General features: G+C 37.4%; 1 protein-coding gene across 25 annotated transcripts in view; it reads left to right on the forward strand.

Moving 5' to 3' along the window:
• Positions 1–23611, forward strand: part of CAMK2D (calcium/calmodulin dependent protein kinase II delta) — a gene marked incomplete at its 3' end in the record, with an annotated part of 209310 nt that overhangs the window by 131998 nt on the left and 53701 nt on the right. For 15 of the 25 annotated variants that reach the window (XM_080373680.1, XM_080373687.1, XM_080373698.1 and 12 more), the window contains 5 exons: positions 1869–1917; positions 6795–6878; positions 17950–18025; positions 19231–19325; positions 20565–20793. In XM_080373680.1, coding sequence (XP_080229806.1) covers positions 1869–1917; positions 6795–6878; positions 17950–18025; positions 19231–19325; positions 20565–20793 — 533 coding nt within the window. Of the gene's footprint in view, positions 1–1868; positions 1918–6794; positions 6879–17949; positions 18026–19230; positions 19326–20564; positions 20798–23611 lie in introns of those variants that run through there. The other 10 variants (XM_080373700.1, XM_080373704.1, XM_080373685.1 and 7 more) reach the window with 2 other exon arrangements.

Raw genomic sequence — 23611 nt, forward strand, 5'->3', positions numbered from 1 at the left:
GGAAAGAATTTACTCGTCAACAAAAATGTCACTATTTACAGTCTTGACTTAAAGAATTGACAGTTCATTTATCTAGTCTTAACTCCTTGTGGTTATTTCATACGAGAAGGATTGAATCTGAGTGCAAAAATAACGCATGCAGACATTTCTTGAGCATGAAAGTGCTGATGGTGTGTATTGTGCTTGTATATCCCATTCCTTTGTGTACCTTGCATCTGTCAAACATAGAGCTTTTATTTTCGTGTTACTACTCTTTCAGCTCCCCAAGTCTAAACTCGTAGGCAACAGCCAGTCTGTGTTTGAACCCTAGTCTAATTTTTATCACTGAAATCCACTAAAGACCAGGAAATCCAGATAAACTATTGGCGTGACTACATCTACTTGACTTTATTGTGTAATCATAGCAATTAAGATACTGGATGTCCCAAAAGGTCACAGCAAACAAGCAAGCAACTTAACGCGGAATGTTACTCCTAAATTTGAAAGACTGATTGTTGTATTATGGCAACTGGAGTGGATACTTCAGTATTACAGGCTACATCTGCCGTCTGAGCTTGTGCATGGTGTTTACAACTTGTGTTTGTGTGGGGTTTTTGTTTACTTATCAGTACTTTATCTAATATTTTAAGTGATAGAGCACAATATATCTGTGTGGAGTGAAATGTCTAACATCACAGCCAGTTCAGAAAAAGCATGGTGACTTGTTCAGTTTTGTGTGTATGTGTGTGAGTTAATTTCATGTAGTTTTATTTATGGATGCAAATACATTTTGTTTTTTTAAGGTCCGAGTAACACATTAGCTGTTTTGAACATTACTTCAGCTCAGCCTTGTGAGGACACAGTAAAAAAAGGGCACTGACAAATTTACCTTTTATTATTTAATGGTAAAATCCTTTTAAGAGTTAAATACAGTACCAGTCCTATCTTCTGTCTCTCAAATAAAAATAGCCCACAGTTAATCCTTTTTACTATTGAGCTGTGAATAAAAAATAATTATATTGATTCTACTTTTCAAGAAAGTACACAATTGAAAAAAAAAAAAAAGAGTCTGAAATCTTTCCAGCTTTCTAAAACTGTGTACGTATTAGATTTGACAATGCCCGGTTGAATTTGTCTGTAATATTTCATGTTTCTGGTAATTCATGAAAGACTGAGATACATTATCCTTGCCTTTTTAACAGTGTGGTGGCTTAAGTATTATAAACTGTCTGATAGATGAGTCATTCCTCTACATGACTGGTAGCTTGAAGAATACTACTACAAAGATACCTTAGTTTGTCAAAGTTGCTATCATCTATTTATCAATTCTTCAGCTCCTTCAAAAATTTTTTTTATCACAAAACCAATATAAAAATTAAAATGACAGAATCTGATGTAATACCCTCACAGTCACTGGGAGGCTTTGTTTTAATATACATTGCATAAGTCATACGAGCAGAAAAAAATTTAAATTGTAGCACGCAGAAGTCTGCATATTTAGAAGTTGGAATGGAATGACTTATTTTGCACAGTTGGTTTAATCACTAAACTTAAAATGGCAAGCTCTCCTACTTGGCTGAGGTAATTCATATAACATTTCAGATGGACTTTGTACGGTTGGATGTTAAAGAAGTTTCCTTTACATTCATGTGAAGTAAAAGCATTAGACAGCAGGAAATGTGTTTATGTTCCCTACTGTAGAGAACGGTAATGTTTGACATCAGTTTCAGGTGGAAATGTCTTAATCAGTGTGTGATCATTTGTTTGTGAATTACATCCCACCCTGCTTCAAGGCTTTGCATGATATCTGTAACTAACTGTAATTTTCAAAGGCACTCAAATAAGGCTTGGCCTATTTATACATTCTACTTGTATTTACTTCTCAACAGGAATCGACAGAGAGTTCCAATACAACCATTGAAGATGAGGATGTGAAAGGTAGGAGTTTAAGCTTGAAACATTTGGAGAAGCAATAACAGGAGTTATGTCAGTGTATTTCATTAGGTCGTTAAACACCAAAACTCCTAATAAATCTTAAGAGAGAATACTATTTTAAAGAAACTACTTTTATGCTCTTCTGTGTTACTTCTGACATGTTTCAGACTTACCTTTGACTTTTCATTTCCCAAAACACCACTTGCCATGTTGTTTTGGAATGAAGAACATAAAGTTACTGCTTAGTAACTAAGATACTAGTTCCAGTAATAATAGTAGTAGATTAAATATGTGTAAGTCAGTGCTTTGTAACTCTTAGTTTATGTACTTTTAGCATGCATTTGTGTTTTGGGTTTGCTTTTTTCTATTTTATTTTTTGCTATCACCATTTTAATACTTATTCTGTTCAGATGCCAGTGTTTTTTCATCTTTCTTTTTTGTTCTGTCCATACACTTTTTTTAGTCATCTTTTATTCTTTAAAAAACTAAAATATTTTTTTATTAAATTACTTCTGTAATTTCACAGCTAATTGTTTTTGTTTCCATTTTTTCAGCTCTAAATATTATACTGCAGTGTTGCTCATACAACAAAGAGTTAAAGAAAACTAGGATTGTGTATTGCTGGTTCACAGAAAAGATTGTTTTTCAGCCTCAAAAAACAATGTTAAATGTACGGTGAATATTTGTGAAACGCAAACCAGACATGATAGTAAAGATAAAATGGGGAGAATGGAAAAGAGAATTCTTAGTGAACCATTGTAATACAGGGTTTGCTTTATGCTGGAAGTAATACAATGCCTAAGTACTGTTAAAAGCGTGTATGAGCAAAGTTGTACCTGAAAACACAGACTTTAATCTGCTAAAGGTTCACTGGCCTCTGAAGAGCATGGGAGCATTTTAGAATTTAGAGAGATTCAAACATAAAGTAGTTAGAATTGTATCAAAAATACCTAGTGCTTAGTCTGTGACTGGTAGAAGAGCTGCTATACGTTTGATAAAAATAACAGCATTGCCAGGGTAATGAATTGATAGTGTAAACATGAAAGCACAGTCTGCTGGTAGTGGCTGTCCGAGGAGCACAGTGTTGAAAATGCAGGTTTTATATTATGCTGCATATGAGATTCATCGGGCATTTACGTCACGGCAGCTTAGCTGAGGCTTGCACAGGAGAGCAGAGCAAGGCTGCGGCAGAGCCCAGCGCCTTGCTTCTGCTGCTGCTGTTTGCACTGCTCTTGGAAAGGCTGAGGAGCTCAGCTGGTGTACGGGCTAGTATCTGCCGTCTGCTGTGCTTCAGTCATTTTCTCCACTTTTGCATAGCTGGTGTTCCCTCAGCGAAGAGAGAATTTTCTCTGCGCTGCTAGTAGCAATGCAGCTGTCAGTTGTGACTACTGTATGAGCTGCAGGTAGCTCTAATTAAGCCGCTGATGTTGGTGCTTTGTTCTTAAAGTTTCAGTGAATCATTTGACCTCCACTTGAATAAAGTCTTGGGTGCGTTAACAGCCAGTACCTACTCACTTTAAATAAGAACCTAGTGATAGCAATTTGAGTTAATGCAAAGTAATGGCTTGGAGAACAATTACAGGTAGCTGCAGCTGATGCAGAGGAAAATACAGTGTAATTCACCTTTATTCATAACACTTTGTAATTCTTCCTTCAAAGGACTATGTGTAGTTCAGCAACTAACCTCATTAAATGAGTAGCTGATTTACATGGCCTCTGCGTGATGATATAATGCAATGTTATAACAGTAGGAGTTTTATAGAGTTCTGTCTGAAGCTTAGCGCACAGAATTACATCTCAGGATTACAACTGTAAGAAAAACAACAATGAAAATGTTTTTACCTAATTCTTTTCTATGATTCTGTAGTGTCACAGTTAAGGACATTTGAATGGCCATGATTCATTTTATTCTCAAAACAGAAAAGAGGATCTTGCAGTAATCACAGGTCTAAGAGACAAGATACTGGCTGTGCCTCCTCTTTGCTGTAGCTCAGTGACAGATGTGAAATGTTTAGCAGGTGATGTTTTCTGTTATTTGTAGGTTCCTGACCCATAGCTACATGCTAGTGATGCAAAGGGCATAAAGGGAGTAAGCCAGCAAAGTGAGCTGAGACTGTGCACTCTGTTATTTTCTGGAGACTGCAGAAGGAGGAGCTGAAAGATGTTACCTGTGGCTGCAGAAGAGGAGGCACAGTAGCAGCGGCATATTGCTCTTCACCTGCTTTTCTGGGAAGGTGGGGTGACTGAGAAGGGCAGTTTGAACTGCTAAATCTGGGGTGATCACGATAACCTTGTACACTGATGCAGCTGTTTCAGCATCAGGTCCATGGCCTAACACGTGGTGGTACCACTACCCTGTTCACCAGACACTGGGTGAACATTTTATTCCAATGTATAGGGATTTCATTTTCTGTTTATTCAAAAAAAGAAATATATCTCTCTGTTATTAATTGTTTGCAGGCTTGCTTGTTTTTCACTTTTTAGTATTCCTCTCACACTTTTAGTCTTTCCACCTTTTCAGAAGGAGGCTTCTTTTCAGATTGTTTTTATAAATTAAAGTTAACAGTAGCCCTAGGGTCCAATTTCTAGAATGATTCAGAGTCAGGCAGTCCTGCATCCCCGACAGCTATTATAAGCTCAAGCTTCATGCTTTAGCAAGGCACTTAGGAAAGATATTTTCCCCCTCCACCAAGCTTGACTTCTGGATGTAGATTTTCTAGGACAACTCTGAGAAAGCTGTTCTCCTGTCAGGAACAGCTACTAGCTGCAGCTGGAGATAAGATATTGATAGGGACGAGTGGATTTCGGAGGTAGCAGAGAGAACTCTCTTAGATTACTGACTGGCTGGGTCCTTATGTTTATGCTCCAGATGATGCTTGTCACCAGATTTGAGATCTAGAAAGAATGTTTCCCAAGGACCTTAAAAATCTTTTTGCTTTTCTTTGCAGCATGGAGTACAATGTGGGAAGAGGCACTCTCCTTCCTGCGAAGGGAAATGGGGATGCCACTCTGTAACTGAGAAGTAGTATTTGCATATGATTTATAGTATTGCAGTATGACCCATGCCTCATAGAGAATGACTCTTCTTTGCAAAGGCGTGCAATCTATGCATTTTATTCCTCCTATTATTCTAATACCGTGCGTAGACTGCACAAACAAGTACAGGTTCCTTCATTTGTACAGACTAGCACCCCAAACATATTTAAAATACTCAGCTCTCCAGCAAGTAGTTTTCTTGGTTTTTATTGATTTGAATCTTTACAGTTGTGTGGATCACATGAGTCTGTGTGGGATATAGTATCTCCAGCACAGTTGTGTTTCTGTGTACCTTGTGGGAGTGTGTGTGCATATGCATGTCTGTACAAAGTATTACAAATGTTACCATTCATTCAGAAAGGTAGCACCCCCCCCCCCAAAAAAAAAAAAAAAAAAAAAAGTGCCTTAAATAAGCTGTAACAAATTTGTCTTTGGGAACAGATTCTTAACCTCACACCTGTCAGGGAATGCATACAGTATTCTCACGTCAGGCTCTTGCCCTATTTTCACTTTTGAATGCAAGTATTTTAATTTCAAGACACTAAAATCAGGCTTACTTTTCATTTGTTATTTATTGAAAAATTGTCTTGCTTACATATGCATTTACATCTTTTAGGATTGGAACATATTTCTTTTACTACAAGCAATGCTTGGCAAATAATAGTAATTTAAGGAAGAAGCTGAATCTAGAACTTGAGTCTGAAATCACTTGAAGCTGTAGTTCAGGGTCCTTGCTAACATGATTTTCTGACATTAACCATTCAACATGGGCTTGCCTGCATGACAGTGATCCCTCCTAAATATAAGGACAGGAGTGGACAGAAAGAAGATACTGGAAAAATGGACCGTAGGCAATGCTGCCTTCTGGGATTGCTTGTGGGATTTCACCTTCCTGTAGTAATGAGACTGGAACTCTTTGGCAGCGTCTCTTTGATACGAGATTGATATGGGTTTTTTTCAGTAATGCTGTAGAATACCATTGTTATTTTTGCCAGCAACACACGCAGACTTTTATAAAGCTGAGTTGTTAGGTTTATCGTGGTCAGGAAATGTAGATTTCTCATGGGGTTTTTTTTGCCTCTGGAAATAAGTTAATGAAAGAGCTAGTAAGAATGATGATTCTTGTCAGGGAAAAATTGCTGAGGTGTAGGAGATACAGATTAGGTAAAGTCTGGCTAATCTGTGCTACTTAATGTATCTGTAAGATACAGCGCTTCAAAACATTAACCATTCAGGGGGCATGTATTTTCATATATTTTGCTAATTTATTTCATTTTATATCTGTTGGTTTTATTTTCTTTAACAGTAGAAAGAAACCAGTTTAAACTAATCCCTTAGGTACATACTTTCCTGAAGAAAAACCTTCAAATTTCTAAGGACATTTTTTAAAAGCTCTTTCAAAGCCCTGTATATCTCAGTACTGGATAGAAGGATAAATCTGCGCTGGCATCTGAACAGAGTCATTTATGGCTATGACCTTTACAACTGTTCTTTGGCACCCACACTGCCTCCCAAAAGTACATCATTAACATTTTTTGTGTGCTCAAAGATTTTGTAAAGATTCTTGTTGCTTCTAATTAAATTATCATTATTTTTCCTTTGGCCTTCTCTTTTTTTTCTTTCACATCTACTTGACCCTCATACAGCTCTCACAAAGGAGGGTGACATGGAGAGGTTATGTTCCACCCACCACTTCTCTTCCATTGCTTCTTCATCTCACTGGTCACCACCCTTGCCGTGCCCCAGCGGCCGCTCCTGCTGCCCGTGCCTGCTGAGGATTCTGATCACACTCTACCTCTTCATCTTTGTTTGTTCATATGTTGTGTTTCTTTCCATCAATTCAGCGGGCAAGTCCATGAAAAATGCAAACTCGGAGAGTCATTCGCTTGAGTCTGAGCTCTCCCACTCCACTCCTTCCTCTGTGCTGTGTAAGTTGAGAGTCTCATCAGTTCAGATGATCTCTTTTGTCCCTCCTTCTCTTCCCGCCCCATCTTCTGACAGTAGCGCAATAAAGGTCAGTGCTGTGATCTGCCTGATCTAGGAAAGACCTTTCCTTAAGGTTTATGAAATTATGGAGTATGGTTTTTTAGATACATGTTTTTTGGCCAGGTTTTATTAATTGTAAAAGTATTATCATCAGCTCTAAGTATAAGTAGGTCTGTATTTCAGAAAGTTGAGTCTTGCAGAGGTAATCTTTGCAGTATTTTTCAACTTAGAGATAGGTTACACTCTCACCTTTGGCTTGAATCCTGGATAGGGTCTCCAGATTAATTACCTGTTACATTTCTGTATGTCATCAAGTTACTTTCTTTAGCATCACCATTGATAAACCAGCTTTAAAGCTGCTGTGACAGCTGTTAGCTTGCAGCATTGATCCATGACAACTGAAGAGCTTCATGCTTTGCTTAGGAGGAGATCTGTGATGTTTAGTGACCAGTTAACTGTAAAGGAAATCTTTAGGGTGAGGAGGCAATGTTCAAGTAGTTTAAATGAGAGGGAAGAAAGGCATTGTGTTAGTAGCTTGTGTAGCGGTAGAACATCAAAGGCCGGGCTAGATGCATTTCTTGCGTATAAATTAACTAAGAAATTATTTAGAAATCCTTTATTGTGGAGGGACATAAGCTGAAGTGGGAAATGACTTCCCAGGGAATGTAGGTTCTGCTTACTGGATTCTGATCCTGTATCCTGTGCCTGTTAAGGTAGTTGCACTGGTACTGAGAATAGGCATTTACACTGGTGAAGGGTGAGATCCAGGTGAGCCCCTGGAGACACGGGCTGTGTGTAATTGGCCTGAACCTTCTTTCAGATTTGAGTGGAATGTTTGGTAGGTGCAACTGATGCAGGGGAGAGGAGAATGAGTCCCCGAGATGGTAGGCTGTCTCCAGTCACAACTGTTGGCAGGTAATGTTGAAAGAGTACCTCCGTTCCAAGGGAAGAGCAGGATAGTGTATATCAAAATACAGACAACTTTATATCAAATTAGAACTACAAAAACTTACAGCACAAATTGCACAGATCCGTAAAAAGAGAGGAATTAATAGGAAAGTCATGGACCTGTATAACATTCAAAGCTAAGACATCAGTTACACATACCATAAGGCTTTTACTCCATCCACAGTATACATCCCAGAGTGCCCATTATGTACCCAACGTTTTCAGATTTGAATGCTAGCAGCCTCACATTCCTGCTTCATCGCATAGTTACTAGTGCTAAGACCACATGTTTAAATGTAGATGTTGATTACTAATTTTGTTACCAAATATAGGAACAGAGGCACCACAAGTAATGTCACTATACTTGAAAAAATTAGATTGTTTTAGTTTACTTGAAGAGTGTTGTGCAGAAATGGCATAGTATGTGTATACAGTGACATTTTAAGAAAGTGAACAATCTCTTACTTATTCTGTTCTTTCTGTGGCTTCAGAAATGAGCACACTTCATTGCCCCTTTGTTCGACAAAATAAACTTCTCAAAAATCCTATTTAGAAATGCTGGTAGAATTCAGTTTAAGGAATGCAACAAAGATCAAATTAAACAGCCATCTGCTGAGAGGCAGGAAAAATATTAGGTGAAATTATTCTGGTAAAGCTGCTTGGTGGAGATATGGTACTGCTACATCTGGTAGTTAGCTTACCAGCTCGCTTCTGTGTAAGTGATTTACAGAGAAGAAATTTAGAATTTGCCAAAACACTAGTAGGCAAAACAGAAGATGTTAACCCAGTATCTGAAGATGCACCAGTCTGGCTTGTATTTTTGTATTCTGATGCTTCAAAATAACTTCATCCCAATAATGGGAATATTTAATTTCATTCAATGTTTAATGACCAAAGAAACTGTAAAGTCCCCATAACCTCACCTGTCCTCAGCTTAGTTTTAAAAAATGTGCAATTCCAGTATAATATGATTTTAGAAATATCCATGATATCCATGATACACTGTTTTTTCCGTAGCTGTACATTTAATAGGAATCAACAGTCCTGTGGGCTGAGAAAATTCAGAAAGCCAAAAGTGGTTATTGTCTACCAAGAACAGGATTAATTCAAGTTCAAGTAAGAAGAAAAGCGCTGAGAGGAGACATTAGGAACATGATAGGCTATTAGGGAAAAAACTGCTGGTGTGACTAACAGCAGATGTGCTTCTGCTAATACCATTTTGAAGTGGAATTTTGTTGGACTATCTCTAATGATCTGTTCCAGAATACTGATACACATTACAGAGGTCTCTGTTATATCACTATAAGGGGGCTATTGGAGTGGTGAGCATGTGGCAGACTTAGATTCACCAGAAAAAAGATAACTGCTGCAAACAGCTATAGTAGTGAATAATTTTCACTAGCAGTGAAAATTCATATTGCTGAGACTTTTTTTGTAAACTACATGGGGGTTACTGGGCTTGCTGGAGACAATGATCTAGGCTCAGGTGCTTTCGATTTTTAAAATACATCACAGGAGAATTCACGTCAGTGTTTTCAAAGAGCAAATTTGAGGATTTAGAAGAAAAAAATTACACAGTGAAGTCAGATTACCAAGTTTATTATGGGAGCTGGTGGTCAGAGGCACATGCAGTTTCTTCATCTCAAAAGCATCTGGGAAATGGGAAGGGCTCCAGAGATGAGTTGGATGAACACCCATACCTGACAGCTATTTTGTGACAGCACAGTGGTAAGAAGGTGGGAACCAAAATAATCTGCAGTGTTAGCTCTGTGTAGTATGAAACTGAATTCACCCTCTGTTTGTTGTTAAGTAGCAATTATTATAATTATTGGTATATGGTATAATTATTAACAAGAAAAATACTGATTTCTTAGGTGGTAAACTTGATAGGTTTTAATCTGCTGTCACAAACACGGGGGAAAGGTGATGTATGTGTGGTATGTTGAGAAAAGACAAGTTGAGGAAGGATTATCATATAAAGTGAGTCCTGGAGAATAAAACATCTCCATTCAAGCCCTAGGTCCTTAAATTATTGAGGAATATATTTTTAAAGGCAGCGCAGTTTTCCTATGAGTAAGACAGGCAAATGCCACATTTCTTAGAATTATTCTTTGGGGTCATTATTATTATCATTATTAACTCAATACATCTCATTTCTTTTTAATGCTTATTTAAAAGGAAAGAGACATAGAATTGAGGATTATTATTGATTTTCCATTGTAAAACACTAGTGGACAACAAGATTTCTCTGAATAGGTAGAGTGATTAGGTAAGAGCACAGTTTAAATAAAAATGCGCACAGCAGCAAAGCTTGTTAATGTCTCGCTTACCAAGACTTTAAACATCATTTCTTGAGACAGCAGCCAGATTCCATGATTAATGTAACACGTTGAGAAAAAGTGCAGTATCTTGTAAGTGCAGTGACCATGATACAGCTTTATTCTCAGACTGTAAGTGATTTGTCATTAAAAAATAAACATTTGTCAACATTTGCCATACAGTATAAATGTTAGTATAATTGTACAGTAGCTCCAAGGAGAGAATATCTTTAGAAATCATCATTTTCCTATAAATGAAAAGAAACCATGCAGGGCATTGACAAGTTGCTTAACATCACATCATGGTAAAGGTTTAAATAGGAGCTGCATTCAGTGTGTTTGGTATTTTTTTGTCACTATAGGGTGGAAAAGTGCTGGGATAATTTCTCAGGTATTTCCCTACATACCTAATGAATTATTAATTTTTTTTTTTTCTCTAGGTAAGTAGTAGGGTTACAGGTTTTCAGAATGGTGAAAGTCGATAACCTAAAAAAAATTCTACAAACTATCCATCCAGATCCTAATTTGATGGATCAGAGTGAATCTTTGGAGTCAGCAGGCTCTAGGAAAGACATGTTACATGTGAGATGACAACTCAGATGTCTTAGTTCATATCAAAGTTTAAGGTTAAGCAGTAGGGTGAGAGATAAGCTCTGATCTTACGTACACTAAATTTTGTAAACTTCTTGAATGGGAAGTCTGCTAGAGCATGCCTTGTCATCTGAGGGTCTAGCTATTTTTTATGTATATCTGAGTTTCAATTAGTCATTTATTCATGTAGCACCCTTTTTTTTTTTTTTTTTTTCTTCACAGAAATTACTTTCTTGGAATATTTATGCAATAGATTGTAAAAAATTATGAGCAGAGAATTTACAAATACTGGTGTGAAGAGAATGGTTTTGAAAACTGTTTTGTGACACTTGCTGTATTCCTTTGCTTCTGGGGTAGTAGTCCATGCTGTACAGTTGAAGGGTATCTGGTACATGCATATAGCCAGAGTTCATTATACAACAGAGGATAAAACTTCTAGTCTCTTCCTTTTTCTTTTCAAACCTTGCTTACTTACAGAGTATAGAAATAACATCAGTGGTTGTATGCTTTCCAACTAATCGCTATTTGTTGGGATGATGTTCAGATCAGAAATTAAGGTAGGTTCTTCCATACTGTGCCATTCAATTTTAGCAGACGAATGTCACCTTGATAAAGACTGTATGTTTTAAAAATGATAGTGGAAGGGGTGGGATTTGTCTCCCCAGATTCAGACATCCTCCATAGTGTAGTTGCCTATATTTGAGCTAGTTGTCTAGACTCCCTTTAGTCAACGCAAATAGGCCAGATGAGTCACGCTTGTCTTTAATACCTATTTTTGGATGTGATGGATCGTGCCCTGAAAGTGCTTATTTCTCTCCATTGACTATAAGGAATGGGAGTTGAGAGAACAAACACACTTGTCTGTGCTTATACATTTCCAAAATGTGAGATTAATCCAGTCTGATGTGTACCAAGATAGGTAGTTAAGAATACTGAGTGGAAAAGTTTTTAAGGTTCTTTTTTTTCCTTGAGCAACAGAATGTGAGCAAGTAAGAAGCAGAATCATATTAGTTATCTTCAAGTTCATGTGCTAATTTGTAAACCGGCTACCTCATTCTTCTGGAAAGGTGCTTTACTGCTTAGCAGGGATTTCATCGCTATGTATTTCAAAGCAATCAGTGGCAGGGAGCATGCAGTTCTCTGATTTGGGTATTTTATTTTATTTGAAAGATGAAGGTGATTTGTCTTTGCTATGGATTTTTCAGGCCCTGTTGCAAGTGCTGGCTGCACTGTACTTTTTAAATAAACTATTTTCTGAAAGACCAAAAATACTGGTTTTATACTTTCCTAGTATGGTGAGTGTTCCTAGGGTTACTTTGTGTTAAGTATGTCAAAGAACAATTTAAAAAGTGTATTCCTGCTTCTTTAAGATCAGTGGGGGCAATTAATAACTATTCCAGTTATAGTAATCACATGGTCAATCATCTACAGTACTGATAACAGCAGAAGGATACTCCAATATGTGAATGAAGCCTAAGATGTTTTACATTATTATTTTCAGAACAAAAATAATGGTGGAAGTTTTAAAAAAAATAATGGGTAATATGGTGATCAATAAGTTACAAAGGATTCATTTTTGTGTTTCACAAAACATGAAGTTTCTGGTGCGTGTGTTTCTGAAGGCTTCATTTTAACGTATGTGCAGCTCATTTGTCTTCTACACCTTCTCACTGCAATTAAAATACCAGAATATCCACCATCATTTCTGTGTGATTCTTGTAGATTGCGTTTACAAATGTTGCTTGGGGCTACAGGAAGGGAAGAAATGCCCCATAGTTCCCTTGTAGAAAAACAGCTTTTGCTGTTTGTACTTTTTTTTTTCTGTCATATTTGATTTCACTAGCCGTGAGACTGCACCTTATAGGTTTAAGGCATTTATAGTATTAGATGCTTTTTGAATAAATTATGTTCTTACTTATTTTGTGTTCTTTAATTATGAAAAGATTATCCCCACTCTGTATGAGGGGAAAAACAGGTAATGAAATACAGCTAGAGGTTAATAACTCACTTGAAGTTAGCATATATACTGCAGCAGTGCTGCAGAAATAATTTTAGCCAGTGCTAGAAAGCGTTCTGTTTTGGGTTTTTTTCTTCTTATTTGGTCTTTTTATAGTTCTTCTTCATAATATTTTTGCTTGAACTGCCTTTGTATTAGTCATATACTTACTCACTTGCTAAAGCAGGGGTTGTATTTTTTTGAACTACTATTACCTTCCTACCTTAACTCACTGCCCCTACGGGGTAAAGGTTATATTTAGAGAGCAGGTCCGTGATCTTTTCTTTAATGTGTTTACTTCTCTCTTATTCTGAGCAAAAAACATAAAAGGTACCATCTTTTCCACACAAGTTTGCCATTTTATGGTAGCTTTCTGCCATGCTGTCTGCAGTCCTTTTGATTATTAGTTTTTCAAGAAAATAGATCAACATCTTCAATTTCTGTAACAATGTTCTTCCCTCACACCTCAGTTCTTTTAAAAACACTAAATGTATTCTTCCTTAGGTAATCCTTTGTTACAGAGATTGTATAATTTTATGCCATAGAAAACTATTGCTGTATTCTAAGACAGTATTGATGGGTCAGGCTTTAATTTTTCAATTGGCTCTTACCACACCCCTAGAAAAAGTAGTTAAACCAGTTTTATCAAAATCCCATTACAATTTTTGAGTTTTCCTCCTGTATCTTAGAGTGTTTTTTTCATTTATCAGACAAACTCTTAAATGCCTTAAGTCTAGATATTGTCCTTGTACTCTGAACATGTGACAGTATTTTAAAAGAAGGGAATAACACAGCCGTAATACATGTAACTCATAATGCCAAAGAAACTGTGCGTAGAGTCTGCAGATCCCTGGCTGGCTTCAGCCAAAATTGAAGTATGTTATTTAGGAAGTTCTTACTGCACATCAAATAAAAAGTATAATAGCATAAAACTGCCACTGTACATCAAACAGCATAATTCTCCTAGAATTCAATACAAATGAAGCTTACTATTGGTTTAAAAAAAATGGAATTAAAATAATGATTGCTACAAAAGTGAAAGATACCTGGAAGATGGGAACTGGCGAGATGCCTCTTCCCTATGTCCTGTATGTCCATTTGTTGTCCTTGTGTAGTTTGTAATGTGTGTTTAGATGGAGAAAGAAAGTGAAGGTTTGGAAGAGTGCATCAAATTTACATGGAGTCCATCAAATTTAGAATGAAAATCTGGTAATTTTCTTACCACTTTAATAAATGCCAATTATTTCTGTCAGATGTCTGCAATAGCAGGACCTTGTTCATACCAATATCCATTTCACCTTAGTTCACCTTCAGTGCCCTCCCTATTTCTTCCTTTGTGCTAAGGAAAAGCACCAGTATTTGATTTGATTCACGTGACCACCGAGTCATGGCTGCATTTCCTTTCTTGCTGCTTTCCAGTCTCCTTCCAGTTTTCTTCTTGTTGTATTCCAGTTCTTCCCTGTCTCCTTTGTCTTCCTTCCTCCCAGGCTCAACCTCTGCTTCCTCGGCAATGTATTTATAGGTTGAAATACTTTTTGTCTGTATTTGTACTCTTGTCTCCCCGCACCCACACACAAAGTATAAAATGCTAAGGTAAAAAAGATCCCCAAAACAATCAGTAGGAGGTTTGTGTAAAATCGCATGGGCTGCTGAGATTTTTAATCATTTTTTGATGCTGATGGTACTGAACATTTCATACTGCTGTGTTCTTGACCATCTTTTTCTTGTAAGGCTCACTCTTGCTCTCAAATGAGTAAGAGCTCAGAACAAAGTGGGGGTTTGCACATAGGAGAAATAGTTTCTGGAACACCACCTTCTAAATTATGCCCCACCTCTGTCTTTGGCTCTTAGTCACTTTCTGCCAATGAGATTGCATATCAGGCCACTAAATAGGAAGAAATCTTGTTTTCTAATATGTGTGTAGTTAATTGTGTGTTGCTGAAAGGGAAGAGTAGTGTAGTTGCTTTCATACATAGGTTCACGTGGTGCTTGTAATTTTGTAGAAGAATTGAGAAATTAGTCAAAGATACATGATTTGGCAATATATTTCTGTTCCTGATGGTCCACATCATGAACTGTGAAGACTTTCCACAAGTACTGGGAGAACTGATGTAGTGCTAGAGTTGGGTGGTGGTTGATTTGAGCCAGTGATACTGCCTTAATCTCCTTCACTTACTTTGCTGGCCTGCAGAGCTTCCTGATGCATGTGTTTCATATTCCATAGGCAGGTCAGCAGGCACAGCTCTGCTAGATGTTCGTACTGCCCAGGGAAACTTTGCTGGAACCATATTCTGTAATACAAGGTGGCTCCTATCAGAAAGCTTAATGAAAACATACGTTCTGCTTCATTTTGGAAGAAAAATTTGGAATTTGGAAGAAAAATTTGGAAAAATTCATTTGGAAGAAAAAACAGGAAAAAGAGCGATGTGACAATGTGTTTCAGTTTCTCCCTTCTGAGGCTGATGTTGAACTGTGTCTTGTAATGTAGTACAACATCAAAGGTATGATTGAAGTGCAACATTTTGGTTGACACAAAACAATTTTTTAAAAATGCATATTAGCAAAAATTTCCATTCTCATTCAGATTGAAATCAAATCTCAACATCTCAAAGATTTATGGAGATAAACTTTTGTCATTCACATTCCTTTAACCCATACTATTGAAGACAGATGCCAGTTGGTCAGGCTACCATCCAACTACCTTGGTGTTGCACACCATTCATTTAAAACAAAACACTTTAATAAACCTTTGAGCTTGGATCACAGAATATTTTGTAATATAATGTATTCAGATATTCACTGTTGTTTGCTCTTCCCTGTCAGAGTATGTATAACACGTAAGTTAACTGTGGGCTTCTCGTGGTAAAACATGGAAAAGGAACAACTGATGTTAGTGAAAAAGGGCATATTGCTAATTGCCTCCAGCCAAATGCAAGTAAAATTACATGTCCGTGTGGTTTTATGTCTCTTGCATGTGGAAACTACAGTACTTTTGTAGATGTTTTCATTGCTCACATTGTTCTCCAACAACATGATCTCATGATTATGTAGCAGCGCATCAAAGATTTTTAGCTCATTTTCCACTGTCTGATTTAATAGACTGTAATTTCCTACTCTCTAATTGAAATGTGTTACCAGATTGTTTAATCAAATCCTTTGGTTTAGTTACATGTATATTGCATGCAAAACCTGTGATACCCTCACTGCACGAGGTCTGCATATTCTGGGTTTATTTTTGCCAGCCTTTTCTAACACTGCCCCATTGTGTCTTACTGAACCATCCTACCACTTGGCTTGTGCTGACAATGCCATACAGTGTCCACAGTTTGGTCTATGTTGTTTAAACATACGACAATGGAGCCATTGCTGATCAGCAGTCCAAACATCTCTTCATTAAAATTCTTCGTTCTTTCCACAATCTTTGTGGAAAATACAGCGATTCATACTTGAAATATTCTTACCCATCATACTATCTAGTAGTGCGCTCTACCAAGAGCTAATCACAAAAAGCCTTGCTAGACCTTTACTTCCACTTTTTTCCTCTGTCATTTCTTTCCTTGCTGGTTTCTTTTTGGTGCCTTTTATCGGGGTATATTATGTGTGCACTTACAAAAAGAGAGGGTGGAGCATAAAAGAAATGAAAAGGTTCTCTACCATCATGATGCCAGTTCTTGCTGTACAGCATTGGAGACTTACATTGTGCCTATGCTCCCCAACATTCTCTTTCTGAAGAAGAATGCGAGCTCTCAGTACTTTGGTTTTAACATTCCAAGCATATTTTCATGTGTGTGTTAATAGTCTAGTCCACATGTAGGAGCGTGCAGGAGAGTTACAACCGCTGCTTGCGCAAGAAAGCTACTGCAGCCTGGTTGCTTGCATTTCCTTTTATTTCAAGCTTGGTCTTTCAAATTGATTTTCTGAGGTTTAATAAGGAGTTGAATCTAAGTTAAATCTTTGCCAATGTACCTGTGAAATCTCTCTCTGTTACCTGTTCAGCATTAAACTCAGAAAAATCTGTATATTTGACAGCAGTGCCACTCCAGTTGAACTTCACTGGGACAAGGTTGAACTTTACAAAATGATAAATGTACAGTGCAAAAATGTAAATGTCTGTTCCTCACAAAAACAAGTTTTTAAAAGCAGAAGTCAGTTTTCAAAGTGAAGGCAGTAAGGTTTTCCATCTTGATAAAAGTTTCTTAAACTTTGCCCTCCTGGAGTAACTGGTATTAGTAATAACCATAGCAGCGTGCAAGAATTTGTTTACTCTGCACTGTTTCAGTGTAACCACTATCAACATGGACAAATACTGAACTGTGAGCTTACTTCTTAGCTGATAAATGAGAAACTGTTTTGCATACTTTTGCCTTTGAAGCTTACTGAAACGCTGCTTGACTTAGAATATTCTTACTAGAAATATATGTGCTGCTTGTTGTTTTTAATGTATTGGTCTTCTGTCACTATTTAGCATTTGTTATTATTTGTTAGTAGAGGTACTGTAATACTGCAGAATGATATAATTGAGATTTATTATAATATAGCTCCATGAAGCATTTTACAAGCAAAAGATAAGCACAACCACAGAAGTCAGAGCTGAAGGACACTGTTGTAATTAGACCTGTGGATGCATTATGTGTAATCCATGAGCTTTGCACCAGAGGATCTTGATTATAGGCTTAAGGTCTAAATTCCTCTTTACTTAAATGTACACATGTGACCAAAGCAAACGCCAATTTTTACAAGAGTTCCTGAAAATCATCATTAGACACTTTAAAATGTAGAGGCTCCAGGTGCATATAAAACATTAGATAGAGCATTGCTTGTAAAACAGTATCAGTTTCCTTTAATTTGAAGTTAAGAGTTGGGGATTGGGTTGGGTTTGGTTTTGCTTTGCTTTTTAAACAGCAGATCCTTCAGTGAAGGAAAGATGTTTAGAAGCATGATAGTGGATTGATCTTGACGTGTGTTTAATTTCCTGATGAATACAGGAGTACACTGAAGCCCCAACAGTGTAAAGCAGCAATATAACATCATGTCCTTTGGTCATAGAAAAGGAAGAGAAATGGCTGTTGCCAGCTGAGGAATGAGAGTACCTTTGTTATTTCAGCTGTCATCTTCCATGTTGCCTTCCATTTTACGAGTTGTGTTTGTATCTCTTTCTAGCTCGTAAGCAGGAGATTATCAAGGTTACTGAGCAGTTGATTGAAGCCATCAACAATGGCGACTTTGAAGCTTACACGTAAGTTTTCTCATTTAGGAGGGAGTGAGGAGAGTTCATGTAATTGACATTTTGGTACATATTTGACACTGATGGTACATATAAATACACATTTATATATGAGTGTGTGTGTTTGTATTTATGTACTTTGAAGTTCATTCTCAGATGCCCCCAAGAAACGTAAGACATGTTCATTGCTGCTTTGCCCCAGCTTTACACAAGCCTGGTTGCCAATTTCAGAGGAGCTCCTAGTGTAAACCCAACGTACTACTCTGCTGAGACAGGATCATAATCCTAACACAAAATAGGCAGTGATACATCCAGGTGTATGAAAGTAAAGTCGCGTTTGTGATTTAGAATCCAGAAAACACAGTAGAAGCCTCTTCTACAGAAAATTTTTATTTTATGTAGAGGATTGATGTTAGCTAGAATCCAATTAGTACTTCAGAGTGTGAAAGACTATATGGAATTCAGGTTCCACCAGCCTCTACTGATCACTGTGCAAAAATTTGCTGGGGGAAATGGACCAGTTTCTCTCTCAGCTTTTCTCTGCAAAGACACAGTTCCATCAGTGCTTCTCTTCTCTTCCTATCTCAAAAAAAAAAAAAAAAAAGTTTATAAAAAGTAGAGGAAAGCCCTTCTCAGCAGTTCTTTTGGTCTCCGGTTTCTCTGGATGGATTCTATCATGTCGCAACACAAGCCTCACAGTTCAACAGTGACACTACTTATCCTGTTTAAAGACTTGCCAGCACTAGGCTTTAGTTTAGTATGATCACATTAAAACCTTTGTTGTATAAATGTTAAGTGGAAACTTACTCCAAATTCTTACCTGAATTTGTCATTTAAAGAAAATAATTAAATCTTGCTTAAATAATGGTGAGACATAAAAAAATATCTGTTGGCTTGCATAAAGCATGTTCAGTCTCACAAGTAAAAATTCTTATTTGTAAATACCATTGACTTGTGGGGCCTCCTTTGGCAGTCTTTTTTTTTGGTCAAAAGATTACTTATATGAAATATAGTCCACCTAAAGTAAGCTGACAAATTTACTAATTTAGGCAAAACCGAAGCTCCCACTAATTCTCCCCATTTTGGTTCTGTTCTTTTCCAGTGTGGTGGCACAGGTAACATGTCCAATGGGAATAAAGGAAACACTTAAAAAGTAATCTCTCCGAAGTTGTGTTACACTTGCATGTGTTGATTACAGAATTTTCTCTTTTCCACAGAAAAATCTGTGATCCAGGCCTTACATCTTTCGAACCTGAAGCTTTGGGTAATCTAGTAGAAGGGATGGACTTTCACCGGTTTTACTTTGAAAATGGTAAACATTCCTTTTTCTTCTCTGTGAAGCTTCATCTGTTCCTTGTGATTGTGTTTCTCTGATCTAATTAGCATTTGGGGTTGGGAGTACATTGATTTGGGCAGGGGAAGGGAATATTACTTGTTGCAGAGTTCTGCTGTATGTGTTTCTGTTTCTGCTGTGCTCATTCATACATCATAGGGCATCTTGGATAATGGAGGAAAGTTTCAGGTATTTGGAAAGACAAAAGTCAAGACGTGTAAAGGAAAAACCAAAAAAACCCATAGATAAGTAATTCTCATACTTTTTTTTTTTTCCATTGGGAAAAAAAGAAATTTATGCTGAGTATACTTAAAAGAAAGGTAACTAAATCATGTGACAGTGATTGTAACTGTCAGCACTTCCAGCGAGTATGTGATGTATTGGGGAAGACGTTGTACTCAGTCAGTCTATACTGCTTGAGGATCTAATCAGTTGTCTTTTTTGTATTGGTGTGCATGTATATGTATGTATGTGGGTTTATATATGAAAGCATCAATATACATAATGTATATATTACAATCATGTCAGCTATAGGAAAGAAAAATTACCCGTAAAGTTGATTTAATAAAGTTTTGGCGGATCATATAATGTTGGTAACCATTCTAGAGTGGACTTGCTCAAAAGGAAATAAAATACTGTAGATTAGGATGACAGCTTATCCAGTAATTTCTGAGAAATGTCTGAGCATAAAATGGGTTTATTGTATTTGTAAATTCTCTTTCATCTCCAAAACAGCATTTTCCATATTTTTCCTTATAAAGTTTCCTTTCATTACCGCTGCTTTTTTTAGTTTTCATAGATATCAGCACTTACTAAAAGTCACAAGAGTGAGTTAAAAGTGGAATTATTTTAACTGAAAATATCAAATACAAATGTCATTAAGACATTAAGCAGTGAAACTGAAGTACTGGGAAACTCAAGATGGTGGTCCCTACTTTATCTAATCCATGTATGTATGTGGATTAAATAATATGCATGATTAAGCATTTGGTTGGTTTCCATATAGGAAGTGGGAGAACATACTTATGCTGTGACTGTGCTCATTGCTGCAATGTACTTGAGCCAGTTGTCACTCCTGATTATCAGTAAACAATAGTTATTATTTTGTGTCTGCTAGGCTTGAGATTTTGTGTTTTGTAAAATGGAGTGAGATAAGTTGTTTTGGCTTAGGTGGAAAAAATGTAATGTGTCCTCTGTGTGTGTGTGTTTCCTTCCTAGCTTTATCCAAAAGTAATAAGCCAATCCACACCATTATCCTCAATCCTCATGTCCACCTTGTGGGTGATGATGCTGCTTGCATTGCATATATACGGCTCACACAGTACATGGATGGAAGCGGGATGCCAAAGACTATGCAGTCAGAGGAAACGCGGGTCTGGCACCGTCGTGATGGGAAATGGCAGAACGTTCATTTTCACCGTTCAGGGTCACCAACAGTACCTATCAAGTAAGAAACAATTCCAACCACAAGCTTAAACTATGTAGGTCAGACCAGATAGTCTAATAGCTGCTTTTGGCCTTAAAAACTATGAAACCGTCCTTTTGATAGTGTAATTTCTTGTGGTCATTTATGCAGTGCGTATTATGTTCAGCAGTGTGCATATAGTATCCGTGCAAATATTTTTAAAGTAGTGCTTTTTTCATTGTTTTCAACTGTGATGCCCACTGATCCAACTCAGTCCCTGAACTGACAGCTTGAAGAGCAGAAAAAGTTTTTAATGTAGATAAAGCTTGATACAATAGGACTGGAAAACCTGAAATAGAATTTCAGGAAAACCTGGAAAAATTAAAAGCAATAGGATACGCGGAGCTGTTAGAGCCGACAGGAAAGTTTCAAGGAAAAAAGTATCACTGTTTTGAAAAACTGAATTTCAAGTATATTTGTTGTGATGTCCAGCCACCTCTACTTACTCAGGCCCAGTTATGTTCACTGCAAGTTGATTTTGAGCCAGTGTACCTATTTACTTTGTAAATTAAGTCATACAAGTACCTATCACATTCTGGTCTCTTTTCCCACACTCTTCACTTAACTGCTGAGTAGTCACTGTCTGATAGTTATGGCATCTGTGTGGGTAAGCCTTAGATCGCTCCTGTCACCTTCTTTCTCTTTCGTTAATTCGGGCATCTCTGCCTGGCCTCTCGTACCGTCAGAGTCATGCCATGATTCAGCGTGTGCAAACCTGAATTCCTAGAGCCAGATTTTCAGCAGTGTAAAATTACAGCATACTCATAGTTGCAATAACAAGATAAAAGAGTCATGGCTTCTTCAAGAGGATCTGCTCTCAAGTCCTTTGCTTTCCTTCTGCTTGCAGCCTTCACTAATGCTGCTGTGTTCCTCAGAGCCCAGCCTCACTGACTTCTGGCTCAGGTTAGGCTGTTCCAAATCAGGCAGCACTGGCATAGACCTTGGCTTCCTCAGGTGCGAGCCCTCTGTGTAGGATATAATTACATTTGTGTGAGGTGTCTTAATCGGGATAGTGGCTGAATTTCCTGGCATGGATGCTAAGAGCTTAGATTTCATCCTTTGAACTTCATCATGTCCCGTATTTTACTTCTTGCAACGCTGTTCTCCCATATGAAATAATACTTGATAAAGTAAGGGACATGATAGAATGAAGTGTTAAACTTCAGTGGGGATGATTTTTTTTTATATATAGTTTAGGAAGAAGGTAATTTGACTACCTAGTGATAACTGTTGTATTTTATTTAAAAATATGAAACCAATGGGAGCAGGAACAGTGTTGTCTTTTAGTTTTCACATTCCAGCTTCACTGGCAATGTTTTAAAAAGTAATATTGAAAAAAGAGTAGCTACATTTTCTTGAAATGCAGTGTTAGGTAGATTTTTAATGTTTTCATAAAGAGTTGTTTTGTCAAGGGATCTGACCTGGATGTTTGTAAAGACAGCATAAGTGAAACAGGTTCACCTGTCCCAGTGCACCCTGTACGGTAAGTGTTTATAGCAGAATGACATGAATTGGACTAGAGAGTTATTTAATCTTTTCCTGTGTGGGTTGTTTGTTTGGGTTTTTTTAATTTGTTTTTTGAGACGCATTTGGAGGCAGAGGGGTGGGAGTTGTCAATTTTTATTCAACTTAACCATATTTATAGGAAACAATCCTAAAGAAAAAGTAATTTATGATACTCAGACGTCAAAACCACAAGGCAACAAAACAGCCATCATACTATTATTTTCATGGAAGATTGCAGAATTTGCCCGATTAATTCCTGTAGTAATTCTTTCAGTAATGCTTCGTAGAGATATACCCTATAGCTTTTGCAACTTTTTCTTTTTGAGGTACCATGTTGTAATGGGAGCCTCAGTACTTCGTTCGCATGATGTGTACATGTGTGATGGGTTGCTGTGTGCTGTCACATGTACAGCTCCTACAAACACTTGCCAGAGGTAGTTTCTCTGAAACATGAAGGGCACATACTAGCTGCCACAGAGCAACTCCTGGTCCTTTGGGCTGCACACCTCAACTCAAGGGAATGCAGTCATATGTGTAGATCTAAGATTTGTTCCTTGGAAGCAGTGCCAGTATTTAGGACTTGTGTAATGCCAGTTCTTTACAGCTACTCATGCTGTCTAATAAAGATAAGGATTTCTGGCACTGCTAAGGATGGAAGGGGAAGCAGCTGAGAAGTAGTTTCTTTGAGACTGCAAGGTTGTGTCTTTGTCAGTGGGTGTTCTGCGCCTTTGGGGTCAGACATAGAAGATTTCAGGATTGTGAGAGGGTATCCAAGCTGAAAAGGTCACAGAGGAGGAGTAGCGGCTCAGCCTTAGAGCATGGTGAAGGCTCATGGAGAGATGTTCTGAGATTGCAACATAGCCCTAGATATGTAGCCCAGCATAAGCACTGGCAACAGCATCACATAAATCCCTTATCCCTCATCTTTAATTCAGAAGGTTTTTTGGACTTGCTATCACTGTTCTAAAATACCATTGATCTGATGGTTAGAAACCTTACTTTCCAGTCTAAATTTTAATCATATTCTATATATCCTTGAATATTCTCGTTTCATCATTGTTCCCCTGTGCTGGGAATAGGTATGCAGACATGAGCTGGGTTTTCTTTTCCCCGTTGAGAATGCCACACCTGCTATGTTCTGGCATGATTTTTGCAGTTTTGTCATCTACATCACGCCAGCAGATCTTCTAAGGCAGCCATGTATTTATCCTCAAGTGTCATTTCCAGCCAATGAGTATATAGAAACCTCTACTGAACATGCAGCTTTGTACTTCCTATTATTACATGTAACATT

Source organism: Falco punctatus (genome assembly GCF_963210335.1).
Source record: "Falco punctatus genome assembly, chromosome: 1".
NCBI classification, from domain to species: domain Eukaryota; kingdom Metazoa; phylum Chordata; class Aves; order Falconiformes; family Falconidae; genus Falco; species Falco punctatus.